The sequence below is a fragment of the Kogia breviceps genome, chromosome X, assembly GCF_026419965.1.
Source record: "Kogia breviceps isolate mKogBre1 chromosome X, mKogBre1 haplotype 1, whole genome shotgun sequence".
NCBI classification, from domain to species: domain Eukaryota; kingdom Metazoa; phylum Chordata; class Mammalia; order Artiodactyla; family Physeteridae; genus Kogia; species Kogia breviceps.
This window is the reverse complement of record NC_081330.1, coordinates 72,827,915-72,846,630: the sequence shown is the minus strand read 5'-3', so window position 1 is coordinate 72,846,630 and position 18,716 is coordinate 72,827,915. Positions and strand designations below refer to the sequence as shown.

The 18,716-nt window shown below is 39.2% G+C and overlaps 1 protein-coding gene across 1 annotated transcript in view; it reads right to left on the bottom strand.

Annotated features, from left to right (window-relative positions):
• Nucleotides 1-3,200: 3,200 nt before the first annotated feature.
• The window catches only part of TEX11 (testis expressed 11), a 376,012-nt gene continuing 360,496 nt past the window's right edge, over nucleotides 3,201-18,716 (bottom strand). Inside the window, exons 30-31 of the mRNA XM_059050388.2 lie at nucleotides 4,044-4,208; nucleotides 3,201-3,376 (exon numbers count right to left, since the gene is read on the bottom strand). Coding sequence (XP_058906371.1) covers nucleotides 3,314-3,376; nucleotides 4,044-4,208 — 228 coding nt within the window. The 3' untranslated portion in view covers nucleotides 3,201-3,313. The remainder of the gene's footprint in view (nucleotides 3,377-4,043; nucleotides 4,209-18,716) is intronic.

Genomic DNA, 18,716 nt, shown 5'->3' with positions numbered 1-18,716 from the left:
TGGCACGCTGATCAAATATGCAGATAATGTGGGTCTGAGTGGGATAAAGATAGACACTGTATCCAAAAAGAACAAATGGCGAGAACAACTTAATAGTGATAAATGCACTTAGACTAGAAGTAAAAGCTGAGACATCAGTTAATAGCAGGATATATGAAAAGAAGACTTCGAAGTTTTCATTCATTCTTTTAACCAATATTTGTTGAAAGTGCCAGGCACTGTGCTTGACACTGGTATATACAGTGGTGAGGAAACATACTATCTGCCCTTCTGCAGCTTAAAGACTATTGAGGGAGACAGATGTTACTCAAATCAGTCCACAAGGAAATATATGTTTATAAACTATGAAAAATAAAACAGAGCACTAAGAGAGCACATGACAAGAGAACCTGACCTGGTGGAGGAAGGTTTCTCTGAGGAACTGACCCTTGATCTGACTTCTCAAAACTAAATAGGAAAAACACCAAGGTGAAAGCAGGGCAGAGTAAACAATAAGTCCCATGAGTCAACAATATGAAATGCCTGCTTGAATGGAATGTGGTTCCTTGGCCTTCCCCTTGGTGGGGGCTCAGCAAGGGACTCAGCTTCCTCACTCCCTGGTCTGGAAGCTCGGCTGATGACTTGGCCAGTGTTTGCCAGGGCTTCTTGGCTGAAGGGGCGGCCCTCATGGTCAGGATGGTGGGGTCAGGACTGAGGCATGACTAGGAGATTATTCTCAAGCAAGGAGATGATTGAGCAAATAAGTGAATATTTGAGGTTAATAGGAGCCAGATTTCTCAATGTTGGAAGAGATAGTTGCAAATATGGAAAGGGAGGAAGGCTAGAATGAACCCTCTGGTGTTGGATTGAAAATGGAGGTATCAGTGTGAACTCGGTTTTATGTATACATATATGCACGTATAGGTATATACACATCCACACATTTATTTCCTAACCCTGTCCACTGAGAGGCTCTAGAAACAATGGCACCCCAGTAATAATGAGTACACCTAGCACCCAGATCTTGGATACTACCATTCTCCATTAAAAGGAATGAGGGCTCCTTGGAAAAATAACTGATTCCAGTGCAGGAGCAGGGAAAGTACAAGATGAGTGTGGAACATCTTACCATGTCACAAAGTAAGGGAGTGTTCAAAGAATGATGGGGACATGTCAAAAAGACATAGGAGCCAGCTTTGAGGAGCAAAATAGTGGTAATAGTGGATTATAACTCATTGAATAAGATAGGAATCCATTAGTCTGTACTAAAACATATTTTTAAAGTATGAATAAATAAGTAGGGGAGAAGAAAATGCTCTCCCTAACAAACGCCAACTAATAAATGAAGACGGAATGATGGAAATTTAAAAATCAACATTTAGCAACCATCACAGTAAAAAGGGATTCCAGCAAGAGTCATCAATGGATGCTAAAACTAGTGAGTGGGAGTTCAGTGAGGAACAGGATATTTGGTCTCAAGGTGTCTTCCACAAAATACTTCCTAATTACTTATGAATTACTAATATGGTAGACACCGTCTTAACTTTAACCATCAGTGGGACAAACTGACATTGTCTGTCTGTTGGTATGATGCACTGAGAAGAACACATCTCTTCTGTGGTGTGCCTAACAAAAATGCATAAATTAATCATTAGGAAACACCAGACACAAAGAAGTTGAGGTTCATGTTACAAAGTAACTGGCCGGTACTCCTAAAAAATGTCAAGGTCATGAAAGATCAGGAAAGACTGAGAAACTGTTTCCATTTGCAGGAGATGAAAGAGACATGACATCTAAATGCAACTTATGATCCTGAACTTATGAAGGACTTTATTAGGACAATGAAATTGGAATGGAACTTGTGGATTAGATGGTAGACTTGTATCATTAATTTTCTAATTTTGATGGTTTTACTGTGGTCATTTAGGACAGCGGTCCCCACCTTTTTGGCACCAGGGACTGGTTTCGTGGAAGACAATTGTTGCACGGATGGCGGTGGGGGGCCGTGGGTGGGGAATGCAAGCGATGGGGAGCGGCAGAGGAAACTTCCATCGCTCAGCCACTGCTCACCTCCTGCTGTGCAGCCCGGCTCCTAACAGGCTGTGGACCAGTTGTGGTCCACGGCCTGGGGGTTGGGGACCCCTGACTTAGGAGAATAGTATCCTTGCTTTTAGGAAATACACAATGCAGCATTAAGGGGTAATGGAGCAAGAAGTCTGTAAATTAATCTCAAATGGTTCAGAAATAAACACACAAAGAGAGAATGATAAGGCAATGTGGTAAAATGTTAACAAATGGGGAATCTGGGTAAAGGATATGTGGCAATTTGCACCTTTTCTGTAAGTATGAAACTATTTCAAAATCAAAAGTTAAAAAATGTTAATACAAACCAACTGGGGAAAAAAAGCCACTGTAATCTTACGGTACACTAACGCAAGTCTAGCCAGAATGAGGCTGCTGAACTCTGTGTGGGTCAGACCTCACTGAAACATGGGCCTTGGCGCTGGGAAAGGTGAGGTGACTACATCATGTGAGGAACAGCTGAGGGGGTCTGAGGATGTTTAACCGGAAGACAAAAAAGTCAGGAGGATGGGGAACAGAGGAAGCAAACTTGTTACAGGGAGACAAATTTCTGTTCAGTATGAGGAAGGGTATTTTACCAATTAGCAAAAAGAAAGGCAGATTGCGTTGTCTCGGGAGTTCGTCACAGGCTATGTTCTGTGATACAGACTGCACAACCAAGTCTCAAGGATGTCACAGATTTCATGAAATCTGATCAATGCTGGGCCCAAAGACCAATAAGGTCCTTCCGATGAAGAGTCTATGGTTCTCTGTTATCTTCAGGTATTGCAAATTTGAGCACTTCTCGAATAAAATGCAACCTGTGTGGGACTGGGATGAACATCCCCTTTTGTTCACATGGGGCATGAATCATCTTGCTCTCACATGGGCTATTTCTGTGTGTATATATATATGTATATATGTATATAAACAAATATATATATATAATATATATAATATATATTATACATATATATTATATATATAATATATATATAAATATAAATATATATATTATATATATAATGTTCCATAGCTCCTTAGCACTTTGGAAGAAAATCATTTGTCCCCCAGAAATTAGCTGGTCACAGCAGTAAAAGTCAAAATGCTTTTATTTTAGAAAATGTCATTTAACAACATGAAAACAGGGTAGGAGAAACAGAAACAAAAACTCAAGAGTAAGTTTGGTAAGAATTTAAATATTCAACATCTCAGGACCACATATCTTCAAGTCACTGTCAGCTTGCTCTGTTCCTGCAGTTCTCACTCTTCATTAACAAGTGGGCCTTTTTTTTTTATCTAATGTTTCCACAAGCTCACTGTACAGAATATGCATCTGGGAAAGAGAACAGCAAATAGATTTCTTGAGATGAAAGGAAATGTGGGAAATCTCCCCAGACCCATGGTGATGGCATGAGAGTCCAACCTTTACCTTCTGAGACCTGAGGCACCACTCTGGGAAGAACATACAGTACTCACCTGGGGAATAGGGATCCCATGACACTAGGTCTGTTCACTAGAGATAGGCAGAAGGGAGGAAGTACTTAAAAAAAAAAGATCCTTTGCTCTTATTTGATACAAAAACTTTTTCTCTATCAAGCCTCTCCTGGTTAGCTAAGGGGCCAGAAGTCTGCTACTCAAAATAGTTCCTGAAGAAAATGTCTTTTTAAACAGTCATTGTTTGCACAGAGGCTGGTCCTTCCCTATGTGCACTGGCATTGACGGGGATGCATCTTTCCAGAACTCACTCTTGGCATTCTTCTTACTTAGATTCCATTTACTATTCCTAAATTTGCCTTGTTCACCATTCTTCCTGGTTTTCACTATAAAAAATTACTGTTTATAGTCCCATAACTCTTGCACTTCTGTGGAACCACTGAGAGGAACAATGGTCAAGATCCTTTCCTAGCCAAGGAAGGTAGGGTTGTGTCCTTAATGAGAGCTATGTAGAACCTCTCTGTCCCTGAGTCATGCCATCCACCCGTAGCCCTCTCCCTCCTCACCTGAGTTTCATAGCTTCTCTTAAGGGAGCCAAGGTGGTCAAGGAAATGCAGTGCCAGGCCACACCATTTTTCACTAGACATATACTTGCTGCTGCCGTACATAAATACTCCAATATTCCAGGACTTGATCATCAGCCAGACAATCTCCATTTCTGGGTAGCCTTCCTGAAATCCAAGAACAGTGGGTTTACAGTTATTACTGTCACAACCACTGTAGCCCTGACTCTATCAGGGCTCCATCCCACTATTATTAAACAACGGGTGCTCTGCTGGCACTGAGGAAAGAGCCCGCGGCCCCCATGAGCAATCCTGTGCTCCTGGAAAGTAGGAGGAGACCACCTTGAAAGTCTGTCAGCTGTAGGATGCTCCATAGCAAGACCTCATGAAGTGACATATACACTAAAAAAGCAATGAAGCCCTCTTGAACTGAGTTCTGTCTTTCTGAAACAGGAGAAAAACCTGTATCCTATTTGGGGCTTCCCTTGTTGCTGTCCTCAGTCAATTATCTCCCCAATATCTATCTCTAATTTTCAGAGAAGGTTGTGAAGCAGAAGTTTTATTGAATCTCTTAATTTCCTTGACCTGAATCAGTCTGTGTTTGGAATAGAAATTATATTAATCTTTATTTTTTGCATATGTATAGAGATTTATTTTAAGGAACTGGCACACACAAAGTAGGGGCTGGCAAGTTTGAAATCTGTAGGGTAGGCCAGCAGGCTATAAAATCAGGTAAGACTTGATGTTGTGATCTTGAGTCTGAAATTGGTAGGGCAAGCCAGCAGGCTGGAAACTCAGGCAGAATTTCTGTTAGAATCTTGAGGTAGAATTCCTTCTCTGGGAAACCTCAGATTCCACTTTGAAGGCAAAAACTGATTATGGAGTGTAATCTGCTTTATTGTACTTCAAGTCAACTGACTGTAATTTAAAAATGATGTTTAGTGTTGACAGTATCTACCTAGCTATGAACACAGGGCACATTTCTTTTTTTTTTTTTTTTTTTTTTTGCGGTATGCGGGCCTCTCACTGTTGTGGCCTCTCCCGTTGCGGAGCACAGGCTCCGGACGCACAGGCTCAGCGGCCATGGCTCACGGGCTTAGTCGCTCCGCGGCATGTGGGATCTTCCCGGACCAGGGCACGAACCCGTGTCTCCTGCATTGGCAGGCGGATTCTCAACCACTGCACCACCAGGGAAGCCCCTACAGGGCACATTTCTAAGATGGTCCCTTTGCCTTTTAACATGGCTGATCACAAGATTTTGCAATAGCAAAAAGGATTAGTCTAAGGAGATGGACCACAGAGGGAGCTCTTGTGTGCTCATTCCATGTTAGTCCTTCATCTACACAAGAGGTCTCAGGCCCTTGAAGGGGGACATGTGACAGAAGACCTGGGCAGCAGGTTCTTGAGAGTGTCGATGACAATGTCTCAGCTGTCCTTTCAGTGGATCTATAAAAAATTACTATGCATAAAACACTATGAGAATGAGGGTGCTAAGAGTGACAAGACAAAGCTCTTATCCTAAATGACACATAATGCCTCTGGGGAGACAAGGCATCCACGTATAAAGAGGACCACACCAGGAATGTGATTAAGGGTTAGTCAGAGTGACACAGGAATTAGGTGCTCCAGCTCAGTCAAACAAATGAGCATTGGGCTGGCACAGTCAGAGGTCTAGTCTCTCTGCTTGAAATGCCACCCCCCCACCCAATCTTTATCCACTTGGTAAACTTCTACCTTTTCTTCAAATTAACAAACGGAGTTAGTTATTCCTTTCTCTCTGTTCCCATAGCAAGCTTTACATTCCTCTAATACAACTTATATTACATTGTTTTGAAACTGTGTATATATGTATCTCCTCCAGGCTGAGCTCCTTGAGTACAGGGAATTTTTCTTCATCTTTGTATCCTCAGAGTCCAACACTGTGCCTGGCACATAATAAGGGCCCAATAAATATTTGGTGAATGAATGAATTTATGAATGAATGAACAAATGAATTAATATCCAGTTATTAAAATGCTACCTCCTCAGTCAGGCTTTGCTTGACTCTCCACAATTTATTATCTGTACCACTTTGTTCCTATGGCACTTTGTTCATGGCATCTATTGTCTGTCTCCTTCACTAGGCTGGGAGTTCCTTAAAGGCAGAATGTCATCTACCTTTGCGTATTCACAGCCTGACACATGACTGTGTTGTGATTTTAACTGAATGACTTAACAAATGACTGAACAAATAGACATGATCTTAGAGTAGATGAGCAGGATATCTAGCTATAGAGAGGTTATACGAAATGTCCAGAACAGGCAATTCCAGAGAGACAGCAGATTGGTAGTTGCCAGGGGCTGGGGGAGAGGGGAATGGGGAGTGACTGCTCATGGTTATGGGGTTTCTTTTTGGGGTGATGAAAATGTTCTGGATTTGGATACTGGTGATAGTTGCAGAATTTTGTGAATATACTAAAACCACTGAATTGTATACCTTAAAATTGTGAATTTTATATATGAACTGTATCTCAACTTAAAAAATACATACAGAGAAAGAGAAGGGCATTCCATGTGGGCAGAACAGAATCAATAAAGACTCAGATTGTGCTTGAGACTAAGCACGTCTCAGGGGGACTAATAGTCATTTGGCCCAAGCAGACAATTGATGTAGGGAAATTAATGGGAAACAGGACTGGAAATGTAGGATGGGGATACCTAAGCACTTCCTAGATGCTTTTCCTTAGAACATTAGTGTCATGAAAAATGTTAACAGATGGTGTATAAAAATAGGGTTCTTTAGTCAAATACATTTTGGAAATGCTGCATTCTATATACAATCTCTTGGAGAGTTTTAATGCACATTAGTTCATTAAAAGTTTTAGGAACTTTTACAGTGAAGAAACCATGTAACTTTGTTTAATCCAGAGTATGTAGATCATTTACTAACATCTTGTGGAATGTAATTTGTGAAACATCGGGCTGGAGTGTTAAGGGTTTTGCATAACAGGCCACAGATTTTGGGATTTATTCTGCTGGCAATGCGAAGTCACTGAAACTTTTTGAGAAGGAAAGTTATATGATGAAACTGGAGTTTTGATAAGATTGAAATGCCAGTGGTGTTTAGAACAGACGTGAGTGTGAGAAAACACATACAGTGAGAACTGTTTAAATGGACTTGTAAGAGACAAAGAATGAAGTGGATGAGGGTCACAAATAGAATAGTGACAGTGGAAAGATGTAAGAAACACTCTAAAGGAAGAATCAGTAGAACTTGGTAACTGATTTGATATGGGGAATAGAAGATAGGTCAATTAAAAATGGCTCTGAAGTACACAGTTTGAGTGGCTGACAGAATGCCGATACCACTGAAAGAAGAAATTGGAAGGAAATGTTTCTGGGGATAAAGGATCAAGATAATGTTAACTTCTATTTTAATCATGTTGAGATTGAGGTAACTTTGGCGATATAATGTGGGCTGTTGCAGATATGGACTGGAACTCAGGTAACAGTTGAAAAATATCAATCCACTTAAAGGAAAGAGTATAGAATATGGAGAAGGAAAAAGTAGAGAATATTGGAAATGTTCATAGTTGGGTGGCAAGAGGGAAAAGATAACACAGAAGAGTGATGAGAACATAAAGGACAAAAGAAAAGATAATTTCAATAAGGAGGCAGTGGTCAATAATGAAGGCCAGAGTAAAGAAAGATGCCATCAAATTTGTCTAGGAGGTAGTAATTAGTGGAGTACTGTGTGGCTAGCAGTACAGAGAGTGATGGAAAGAGTGGCTCAAGATGAGGACAGACCGGTATGCAGGACCTTGTAGGCCACGTTTAGGATTTTGGTTTTTAAGAGCAATGAGAAACTACTGAAGAAGATTAAGCAAGATCACATATATTCGAAAATTTAAAAGATCACTCTGGTTGCTGGATGGAGAAATGAAGAAAGCAAGAGATGCAAGAAGACCAGTTAAAAGGTTCTTGCAGTAGCTGAGGTAAGAGATGATAACCTGAACTAGGTTGGTGATGGTGGAAGATGGGAAAAAGTAAATGAATATATGATACTTAGGAGGCAGAACTGACAGGACTTAGTGATAGATTAGAAATGGGAGTGAGGGAGGAATTGAGGATGACTCCAAGATGTTTGGCTTGGGCAACTGGAGGAATGATGGTGCCATTCAATGAGTTAGGGAACTGGAGGAGTTTTATATTCATTTGTCTTAGCTACTCTCATGTCCAGCACTGCTCAGGAGAATCATTCACCTCCAATGAAGAAATGCAACCGTGCAGCTACTCACCCCAGTGCAACATAGGCTTGCCTGTGGTAACATACAAATCAATGCCAGCAAGTAGAGATGTTTGCGCTTATGATTTTCTGGGGCTCATATTTGAAGCCAGTTTTCTCTGTCTTCAACATCTTAATAAACATGGCAGTCATATATATCTCTAACAAAACTGTACGTGTTTTGGAACACAAATGCTGTCTTTTTAGGCTCTCTTCAGGGTTCCTGAAGTGAATATTGTGTACATCAGCTTTACTGAGATATAATTCACATACCATACAATTTATCTACTTAAAAGTGTACAGGGCTTCCCTGGTGGCGCAGTGGTTGAGAGTCTGCCTGCCAATGCAGGGGATGCGGGTTCGAGCCCTGGTCCGGGAGGATCCCACATGCCGTGGAGCAACTAGGCCCGTGAGCCACAACTACTGAACCTGTGCATCTGGAGCCTGTGCTCTGCAACAGGTGAGGCTGCGACAGTGAGAGGCCCGCGCACCACGATGAAGAGTGGCCCCCGCACCGTGATGAAGAGTGGTTCCCACTTGCCGCAACTAGAGAAAGCCCTCGCCCAGAAACGAAGACCCAGCACAGCCAAAAATAAATATAAATAAATAAATTTGAAAAAAAAGCACATCCAAACCGTGAAAGTTGCTAAAAAAAAGTGTACAATTCAATGGCTTTTAGTACATTCACAGAGTTCTGCCACCATCACCACAGTCAATTGAAGAATATTTTCATCCCCCTAAAAGGAAACCCCCATGCCCATTAGCAGTCACTCCCCATGTCCCCCAATAACCCCCATCTCTGTCTTTTATAGATTGGCCTATTCTGGACATTTCAGATAAATGTCCAGAGTCACACAGTAATGTAGTCCTTTATGACTGGTATCTTTCACTTAGCATAATGTTTTCAAGGTCCATCCATGTTGTAGTGTGTGTCAATACTTCATTCTTTGTTATGGCCAATTAATATCCCATTGTATGGAAATACCACATTTTGTTTATCCATTCATCAGCTGATAGACATTTGGGTTGCTCCCACTTTTGGCTGCTATGAACATTTGTGTACAAGTCTTTGCTGGCATTTGTTTTCATTTCTTATGGGTATATACCTAGAAGTGAAATTGCTGGGTCATATGGTAACTTCATGTTTAACTTTCTAAGGAACTTAGCCAGACTGTTTTCCAAAGCAGCTGTACCATTGTACAGTAACACAGTGTATGAGGGCACCAATTTCTCCACATCCTTGTCAATACTTGTTATTATCTGTCTTTTTGACTATAGTCACCTTAGTGGGTGTCAAGTGGTAGTTCACTGTGTTTTGATTTGCCTATCTCTGATGACTAATATGTCAAGAATCTTTCCACATGCTTACTGGTCATTTGAATATCTTCTTTGGAGAACTGTCTACTCAGATATTTGCCCATTAAAAAAATTAGTTGTCTTCATATTATCGCGTTGTAAGAGCTCTTTATAGATTCTAAGTACAAGTTCTTTAACAAATATATGATTTCCAACATTTACTGCCATTGTGTGGGTTGTCTTTTCACTTCTTTGATGGTCCTTCACAGAAAAGTTTTAATTTTGCTGATATCTAATTTTTTATTTTATTGCTTGTGCTCTTGGTGTCATATCTAAGAAAACACTGTCTAACCCAGGGTTACAAAGATTTAAGCCTATACTTCTAAAAGTTTTATTACTTTAGCTTATATATAATTATAGTTTTATAATTTTAGCTCTTTCATTTAGGTCTTTGATCCATTTCGAGACAGGGGTCCAAACTTCATTCTTTTCCATGTGGCTACGCACTTGTCCCAGAATCATTGTTAGAAAGACTACTTTTTCACATTGAACAGTCTTCACAATCTGGTCAAAAATCAACTGACCATAAAGGTGAGGGTTTGTTTCTGGACTCTTAATTCTATTTCACTGATCTCTATGTCTATCCTTATGTCAGTACCACACTGTCTTGATTACTATAGCTTTGTGGTAAGTTTTGAAATAGACAATGCAACAATAATAGTTTTAATTACTTCATATAATTTTATGTGTTTCAAAGAAGCTAAGAGAAGTAAAGAATGAAAGTATATATTTATAATGTTATATTAACTTTCTTATTTACCATTTCTGGTTCTTTTCCTTTCTTCCCATGGCTTATTCTCTAGTGTCATTCCTTATTCCAAACTGGCTCCCACCTTCCTTCTTTGTGCTGTTATTTTTATATTACATTTTAAATGATAAAAGCCCAACAAACAATTGTTTTATACATTTGCTTTTTAAATAATACAAGAGAAGAAAGGAAAAGAAATATGCATTTATACTGTTGTATAATTACCTAATTACCAATGCTTTTTGTTTCACCTGCTATCAACCTAAGGAACTTCCTTTAGTATTTCTTGCAGGCATGTCAGCTAGCAAGAAATTCTCAGTTTTTCTTTATCTGTTAATATCTTCATTTTTGTGAGATAATTTTGCTAATTATAGGATTCCTGGTTAGCTGTTATTTTTTTCCTATCATTCTGAATATGTCACTGCCTTCTGATCCCCACTGTTTCTGGTGAGAAGTCAACAGTTACTCTCATTGGGGTTCCTTTTTTTTAACCATTTTAAAAAATTGAAGTATAGTTAATTTACAATGTTGTGTTAGTTTGAGATGTACAGCAAAGTGATTCAGATTCTTTTACATTATAAGTTATTACAAGATATTGAATACAGTAAGTCCCCTACATACGAATGAGTTCCATTCCGAGAGCGCGTTCCTAAGTCCAACAAAGTTAACCTAGGTACCCAACTAACACAATCAGCTATATCGTACTGTATAATTACAGGTTTATAATACTTTTCACACAAATAATACATAAAAAACAAACACAAAATAAAACATTTTAAATCTTACAGTACAGTACCTTGAAGAGTACAGTACAACAGCTGGCATACAAGGGTTGGCATTGAGTGAACAGGCAAGAAGAGTTACTGACAGGAGGAGGAGGGAGAGGAGGTGGGAGATGGCAGAGCTGAAGGATCATCAGCAGTAGGAGACGCAGGGCAAGCTGCAATTTCACTCACACCTTACATGATTGGACGTGCAAATGCACGTTTGCATCTTTGAAAGTTTGCAACTTGGAGGTTCGTATGTAGGGGACTTACTGTGTAGTTCCCTGTGCTATACAGTAGGTCCTTGTTGTTTATCTATTTCATACCTAGTAGTGTGTATTTGTTAATCCCAAGCTCGTAATGTATCTCCCCCCATCCTCCGCTATCCACTTTGGTAACCATAAGTTTGTTTTCTAGGTCTGTAAGTCTATCTCTGTTTTGTAAATAAGTTCATTTGTATCATTTTTTTAGATTCTACATGTAAGTGATAATATAACATTTGTCTTTCTCTATCTGACTTACTTCACTTAATATGAAAATCTCTAGGTCCACCCATGTTGCTGCAAATGGCATTATTTCATTTTTTCTTATACCTGAGTAATATTCCATTCTGTGTGTATATGTATGCAAATATATATTACACACACACAAAAAAACCCACACCATATCTTCTTCATCCATTCATTTGTTGTTGAACATTTGGGTTGCTTCCATTTCTTGGCTATTGTAAATAGTGCTGCTATGAATACTGGGGTGCATGTATCTTTTCAAATTAGAATTTTCTCCAGATATGTGCCTGGGAGTAGGATTGCTGGATGATATGGTAACTTTTAGTTTTTTAAGGAACCCCCATACTGTTTTCCACAGTGGCTATACCAATGTACATTCCCACCAACAGTGTAGGAGGTTTCCATTTTCTCCATACCCTCTCCTGCATTTATTATTTGTAGACTTTTTAATGATGGCCATTCTGACTGGTGTGAGTTGATACCTTGTAGTTTGATTTGAATTTTTTCCAATATTTACTGATGTTGAGCATCTTTTCTTTTTTTTTGCTTAATAAATATTCTGAATGATTTAATGCATGAATATGGAGGAATGAATATACAAGAAAGTAAACATGACATTTTAATAAAGAAAAACGTGAAGAGACTGAAAAGAAAAACACACTAAAATAGCTATAAGTAGAATATATTACCCTATTGAAAGACAATGACTTTTATATTAATAGAAAAAAGTTCACATCTATTGTTTCCAAGACATGGCTCTTCAGACAAAATTGGAAAAGCAGTGTTGTAAATATAGGATAGGCCTGCTATCCCATGCCATGAAAATCAACAGAAGAGATAAAACGTTAACTGGGAGAAAAGAATGTTATCTTTTTTCTTTTTTTTATACATCAGGTTCTTATTAGTCATCAATTTTATACACATCAGTGTATACATGTCAATCCCAATCGCCCAATTCATCACACCACCACCCCCATGCCCCCAAGGCTTTCCCCCCTTGGTGTCCATACGTTTGTTCTCTACATCTGTGTCTCAACTTCGGCCCTGAACTCCGGTTCATCTGTACCATTTTTCTAGGTTCCACATATATGCGTTAATATATGATATTTGTTTTCCTCTTTCTGACTTACTTCACTCCGTATGACAGTCTCTAGATCCATCCACGTCTCAACAAATGACCCAATTTCGTTCCTTTTTATGGCTGAGTAATATTCCATTGTAAATATGTACCACATCTTCTTTATCCATTCGTCTGAGGATGGGCATTTAGGTTGCTTCCATGACCTAGCTATTGTAAATAGTGCTGCAATGAACATTGGGGTGCATGTGTCTTTTTGAATTGTGGTTTTCTCTGGGCATATACCCAGTAGTGGGACTGCTAGATCATATGGTAATTCTATTTTTAGTTTTTTTAGGAACCTCCAAACTGTTCTCCATAGTGGCTGTATCACTTTACATTCCCACTAACAGTGCAAGAGGGTTCCCTTTTCTCCACACCCTCTCCAGCATTTGTTGTTTGTAGATTTTCTGATGATGCCCATTCTAACTGGTGTGAGGTGATTCATTGTAGTTTTGATTTGCATTTCTCTAATAATTAGTGATGTTGATCAGCTTTTCATGTATTTCTTGGCCATCTGTATGTCTTCTTTGGAGAAATGTCTATTTAGGTCTTTTGCCCATTTTTTGATGGGGTTGTTTGCTTTTTCAATATTGAGCTGCATGAGCTGTTTATACATTTTGGAGATTAATCCTTTGTCCATTGATTCATTTGCAAATATTTTCTCCCATTCTGAGGGTTGTCTTTTCGTGGCTGACAACATTTTGCAATAATATCCTAACTTGCTGGTGACAGAGCTGGCAGGTGTCATTTTTGGTGCCCTCCCTCTAGTCTGGTTACACCATTGGGCATGCTCTGCACACCATGCAAAACAGCCTGACTGGGTGAGCACCTTGAGCACCCACCCACTTCACACAACAGCTGCACCACACCTGGGCCAGGTGAGAGCACTACCTCCCCCCCCACCTGCCTAAGCACAGCAGTTGCGATGCAATCAGACCAGGCGGGTACCCCCTGTGTACTGTCCATCTGTGCAGAAATCTCACCACAACTAGGCCATGAGAGCACCCTGAGTCCACCCCCACACCATGCAACAATTGTTCTGCAACCAGGCCAGGCATGTGCCTCATCCCCAACCTTCCATGAAACAGCTATGCTACAACCAAGGGGGTGAGCACACACACCTTGCCTCACCCTCCCCATTAGCAGCTATGGCCCCATAAGAGCCCACACAAGGGACACCTCTTGAGTGTCTGGCTCTGATGTCCAGGGTAGAATGTGTTTCCAGGCCCCGTGGATCATCTGCTACACTAGAACCCTCCTTCAAGACCAGGGGAGGTAGCTGTTTCACCTAATATATATAGACAAACATAGAGTCAGACAAAATGAAGAGACAGAAGAATATGTTCCAAACCTAAGAACAAATCCTCAGAAAAAAGACCTTAATGAAATGGACATAAACAACCTGCCTTATAAAGTGTTCAATGTAACAGTCACAAAGATGCTCACCACACTTGGGAGGATACTGGAAGAGAAAATATAAGAAAGAACCAAACAGAAGTAATAACTGAGCTAAAAAATACACTTGAGGGGTTTAACGGCAGACTGGATGAAGTAGAAGAATTAGTGAGCTGGAAGATAAAGCAATAGAAATCACTCAGAGCAGCAAAATGAAAAAATAATTTTTAAAAAGTGTAGATATTTTAAGGGACCTCTTGGACAACATCAAGAGTATTAATATGCACATCAAAGGGGTCCCAGAAGGAGAATAGAGAGAAGAAGGGCTGGAAAAATTATTTGAAGAAATAATGGCTGAAAACATCCTCCATCTGGGGAAGGAAACAGACATCCAGGTCCAGGAAACCCAGAGAGTTCCAAATAAGATGAACCCAAAGAAAAACACACCAAGATATATTATACTTAAAATGGATAAAGAGAGAACCTTAAAAGCAGCAAGAGAAAAACAACTTATTACATACAAGGGAAACCACATAAGACTATCAGCAGATATTTCAGTAGAAAATTTACAGGTTAGAAGAGAGTGGCATGACATATTCAAAGTGCTGAAAGGAAAAAACTTCCAACCATGAATTCTCTACCCAGAAAGGTTATCACTCAGAATTGAAGGAGTGATTAAGAGTTTTCCAGATAAGCAAAAGCTTTAACTCCTTTAGGAGTTCATACCACTAAGAAGACCTTACAAGAAATGTTAAAGGGATTCTCTAAGTTGAAAAAAAGGCAGTAATTAATAATAAGAAAACAGGGACTTCCCTGGTGGCACAGTGGTTAAGAATCTGCCTGTCAATGCAGGGGACACGGGTTCAAGCCCTGGTCTGGGAAAATCCCACAAGCCACGGAGCAACTAAGTCCATGCGCTACAACTACTGTGCCTGTGCTCTAGAGCCCACGAGCCACAACTAGTGGGCCTGTGTGCCACAACTACTGAAGCCCATGTGTCTAGAGCCCATGCTCCACAACAAGAGAAGCCAGTGCAATGAGAAGCCCAGGCACCGCAATGAAGAGTAGCCCCCGCTCACTGCAACTGGACAAAAGCCCGCATGCAGCAATGAAGACCCAAGGCAGCCATAAATAAATAAATAAATTTATTTTTTAAAAAATGATGGGCAAGGGGCTTCCCTGGTGGCGCGGTGGTTGAGAGTCCACCTGCCGATGCAGGAGACGCGGGTTCGTGCCCCGGTCCGGGAGGATCCCACATGCCGTGGAGCGGCTGGGCCCGTGAGCCATGGCCGCTGGGCCTGCGCGTCCGGAGCCTGTGCTCCGCAACGGGAGAGGCCACAACAGTGAGAGGCCCGCATACCGCAAAAAAAAAAAAAAAAAAAAAAAATGATGGGCAGGGAACCTGAGTAGACATTTTCCCAAAGAATACATAGAGATGCCCAAGAGGCACATACATGAAGTGATGCTCAACATCATTAATTATTAGAGAAATGAAAATCAAAATCACAATGAGATACCACCTCACACCTGTTAGAATGGTTATTTTCAAAAAGACAAATAAGTGTTGATGAGCACATGGAGAAAGGAAAACCCTTGGGCACTGTTGTTTGGAATGTAAATTGGTAGAGCCACTATGGAAAACATTATGGAGATTCTTTTAAAAATTTAGACTAGGACTACCATATTATCCAACTATTCCACTTTTGGGTATTTATCCAAAGAATATGAAACACTAATTCAAAAAGATATATGCACCCCTATGTTTACTTCAGCATTATTTATAATAGCTGAGATATGGGGAAATCTAAGTGTCCATGGATGGATAAATGGATAAAGATGTGACATATATGTGTATATGTGTGTGTGTGTGTACACACACACACATACACACAATGGAATGCTACTCAGTCATAAAAATGAATAAATCTTGCCATTTGTGACAACATGGATTGAGGGCATTATGCTAAATGAGCCTGAAAAAGAAAGATAAGTAGGCTATGATTTCACTCATATGTTGAATCTAAAAAACAAAACAAATGAAAAACAAAACAAATTGAAAACAAACTCATAGATACAGAGACTAGATTGGTGTTCAACAGAGGGGAAGAATGCTGGGGATTGGGCAAAAGTGGTAAAGGGAGCCAATTATATGGTGATAGATGGTAACTAGACTTTTAGGGGTAATCACCTTGTAGTGTATACCAATGTTGAATTATAATGTTGTACACCTGAAACTTTTAATATCATTAAAAAAGAGAGAACATTAAAAAAGATAGATTGGCAAAGTGGATTAAAAATGTGTTGTCTATATGCTGGCTACAAGAAATTTCCTTCAAATGTAACATTATAGGCAGGTTGAAAGTAAAAAGATGGAAATAGGTATATTATATAAACAGTAATCAAAGGATAGCAAGAGTGGTAATATTATATTAGTTATTATAGATTTCAGAGCAAAGAAAATTACTTGAGACATAGAGGAACATTATACAATGATAAAAGGTGAAATCCACAAAGAAGACATAGCAATCATAAATGTGTATGCATCCAATAACAGAGTTACAAAATATGAAGCAAAAACCAATAGGAGTGAGAAGAGCTAGAAAACTCCATAGTTATAGTTGAAGATTTCAATATTCCTGCTCAACAAAATAATAGAATAATTAGCCAGAAAATAAGGAAAAGTATACAAGAACTTGGCAACACCATGAACCAGTGAGATCTAATCAACATTTATAGACTACTCCTCCCAACAACAGCAGAATACACATTCTTTTCAAGTGCCCATGGAACATTTACTAAGATCATATCCTGGGCCATAAAATAAATCTCAAAAAGTTTAAATAACTGAAATTATACAAGTTCTGTTCTCTGACCACAATGGAATAAAACTAGTATTCAGTAACAGAAAGATAATAGGAAAATCTGTAAACACTTAGAAACTAAGCAATACACTACGAAGTAATCTATGGGTCAAAGAGGAAGTCTCAAAGGAAATTAAAAAATACATTGAAGTAAATGAAAATGAAAATACAATATAGCAAAATTTGTGGGCTACAGCTAAAGGAGCTCGGTGAGGGAAATTTACAGCACTAAATGCATACATTAGAAAAGAGGAAAGGTCTCAATAATTTAAGTTCCCATCTCAAGAACCTAGAAAAGAAGAGCAAACTAAATGCAAAGCAAGCAGAATGAAGTAAATAATAAAGAGCAGAAATCAACAACACTGAAAACACAAAGGCAACAGAGAAAATCAATGGAGGAGATGGTTCTTTGAAAAGGTAGATAAAATTTACTAACTCTTGGCAAGAATGACATAAAAAAGGGAATATGTAAATTATCAATATCAGGAATAAAACAGTAGATAACACTACAGACCCTGCACACATCAAAAGAATAATAAGGGAATAATAATACAAAGAACTCTATACACATAAATTTGACAACTTAGGAGACTTCCTTGGTGGTACAGTGGTTAAGAATCCGCTTGCCAATGCAGGGGGCATGGGTTCAAGCTCTAGTCCAGGAAGATGCCACATGCCATGGAGCAACTAAGCCCGTGCACCACAACTACTGACCCTGCCGTCTATAAAAGCCTGCATGCCACAACTACTGAAGCCCATGTGCCTAGAGCCTGTGCTCTGCAACAAGAGAAGCCACCACAGTAAGAAGCCCGTGCACCACAACGAAGAGTAGCCCCTGCTCAGTAGCCCCTACTTGCTCCAACTAGAGAAAGCCCGCATGAAGCAATAAAAACCCAATGCAGACAAAAATAAATAAATAAAATAAATTTAAAAAAATAAAATGCTAATGTTGTCAGCCTTGGTCATACCAATTTATATATATATAAAAATTTTGACAACTTAGATGAAACAGGTCACTTCACTGAAAAACAAAAATTACCACAAATCACCCAATATAAAATAGATAATGTGAACAGTCTATAACTATTAAGGAAATAGAATATGTAGTTTTAAACTCCTGAAAAAAATCTCCAGGCCCAGTTACACTGCAGAATTCTACCAAACATTTAGAAAAGAACTGACATAAATTCTACCCAATTTTTTCCAAAAATATAAGGAAACACATTGCAATTCATTTTATGAATCTAGTATTACCCTGATACCAAAACCAAAGACTGTATAGAAAAAAAACTACTGACCAATATCCCACATGAATATAGATAAAAAATCTTTAACAATATGCTACCAAACAGAGTTCAGCAATATATAAAAAGAATTATGGGAGGTAGGGAAACGCAAGAGGGAAGAGATATGGGGATATATGTATATGTATAACTGATTCACTTTGTTATAAAGCAGAAACTAACACACCATTGTAAAGCAATTATACTCCAATAAAAATGCTAAGAAAAAATAAGAATTATACACTATGACCATGTGGGGTTTATTCTAACGATGCAAGGCTGGTTCAATATTTGAAATCAGTCAGTGTAACCCCCCATATTAACAGGTTAAAGAAGAAAAATCACATGATCATATCAACTGATGCAGGAAAAGCAT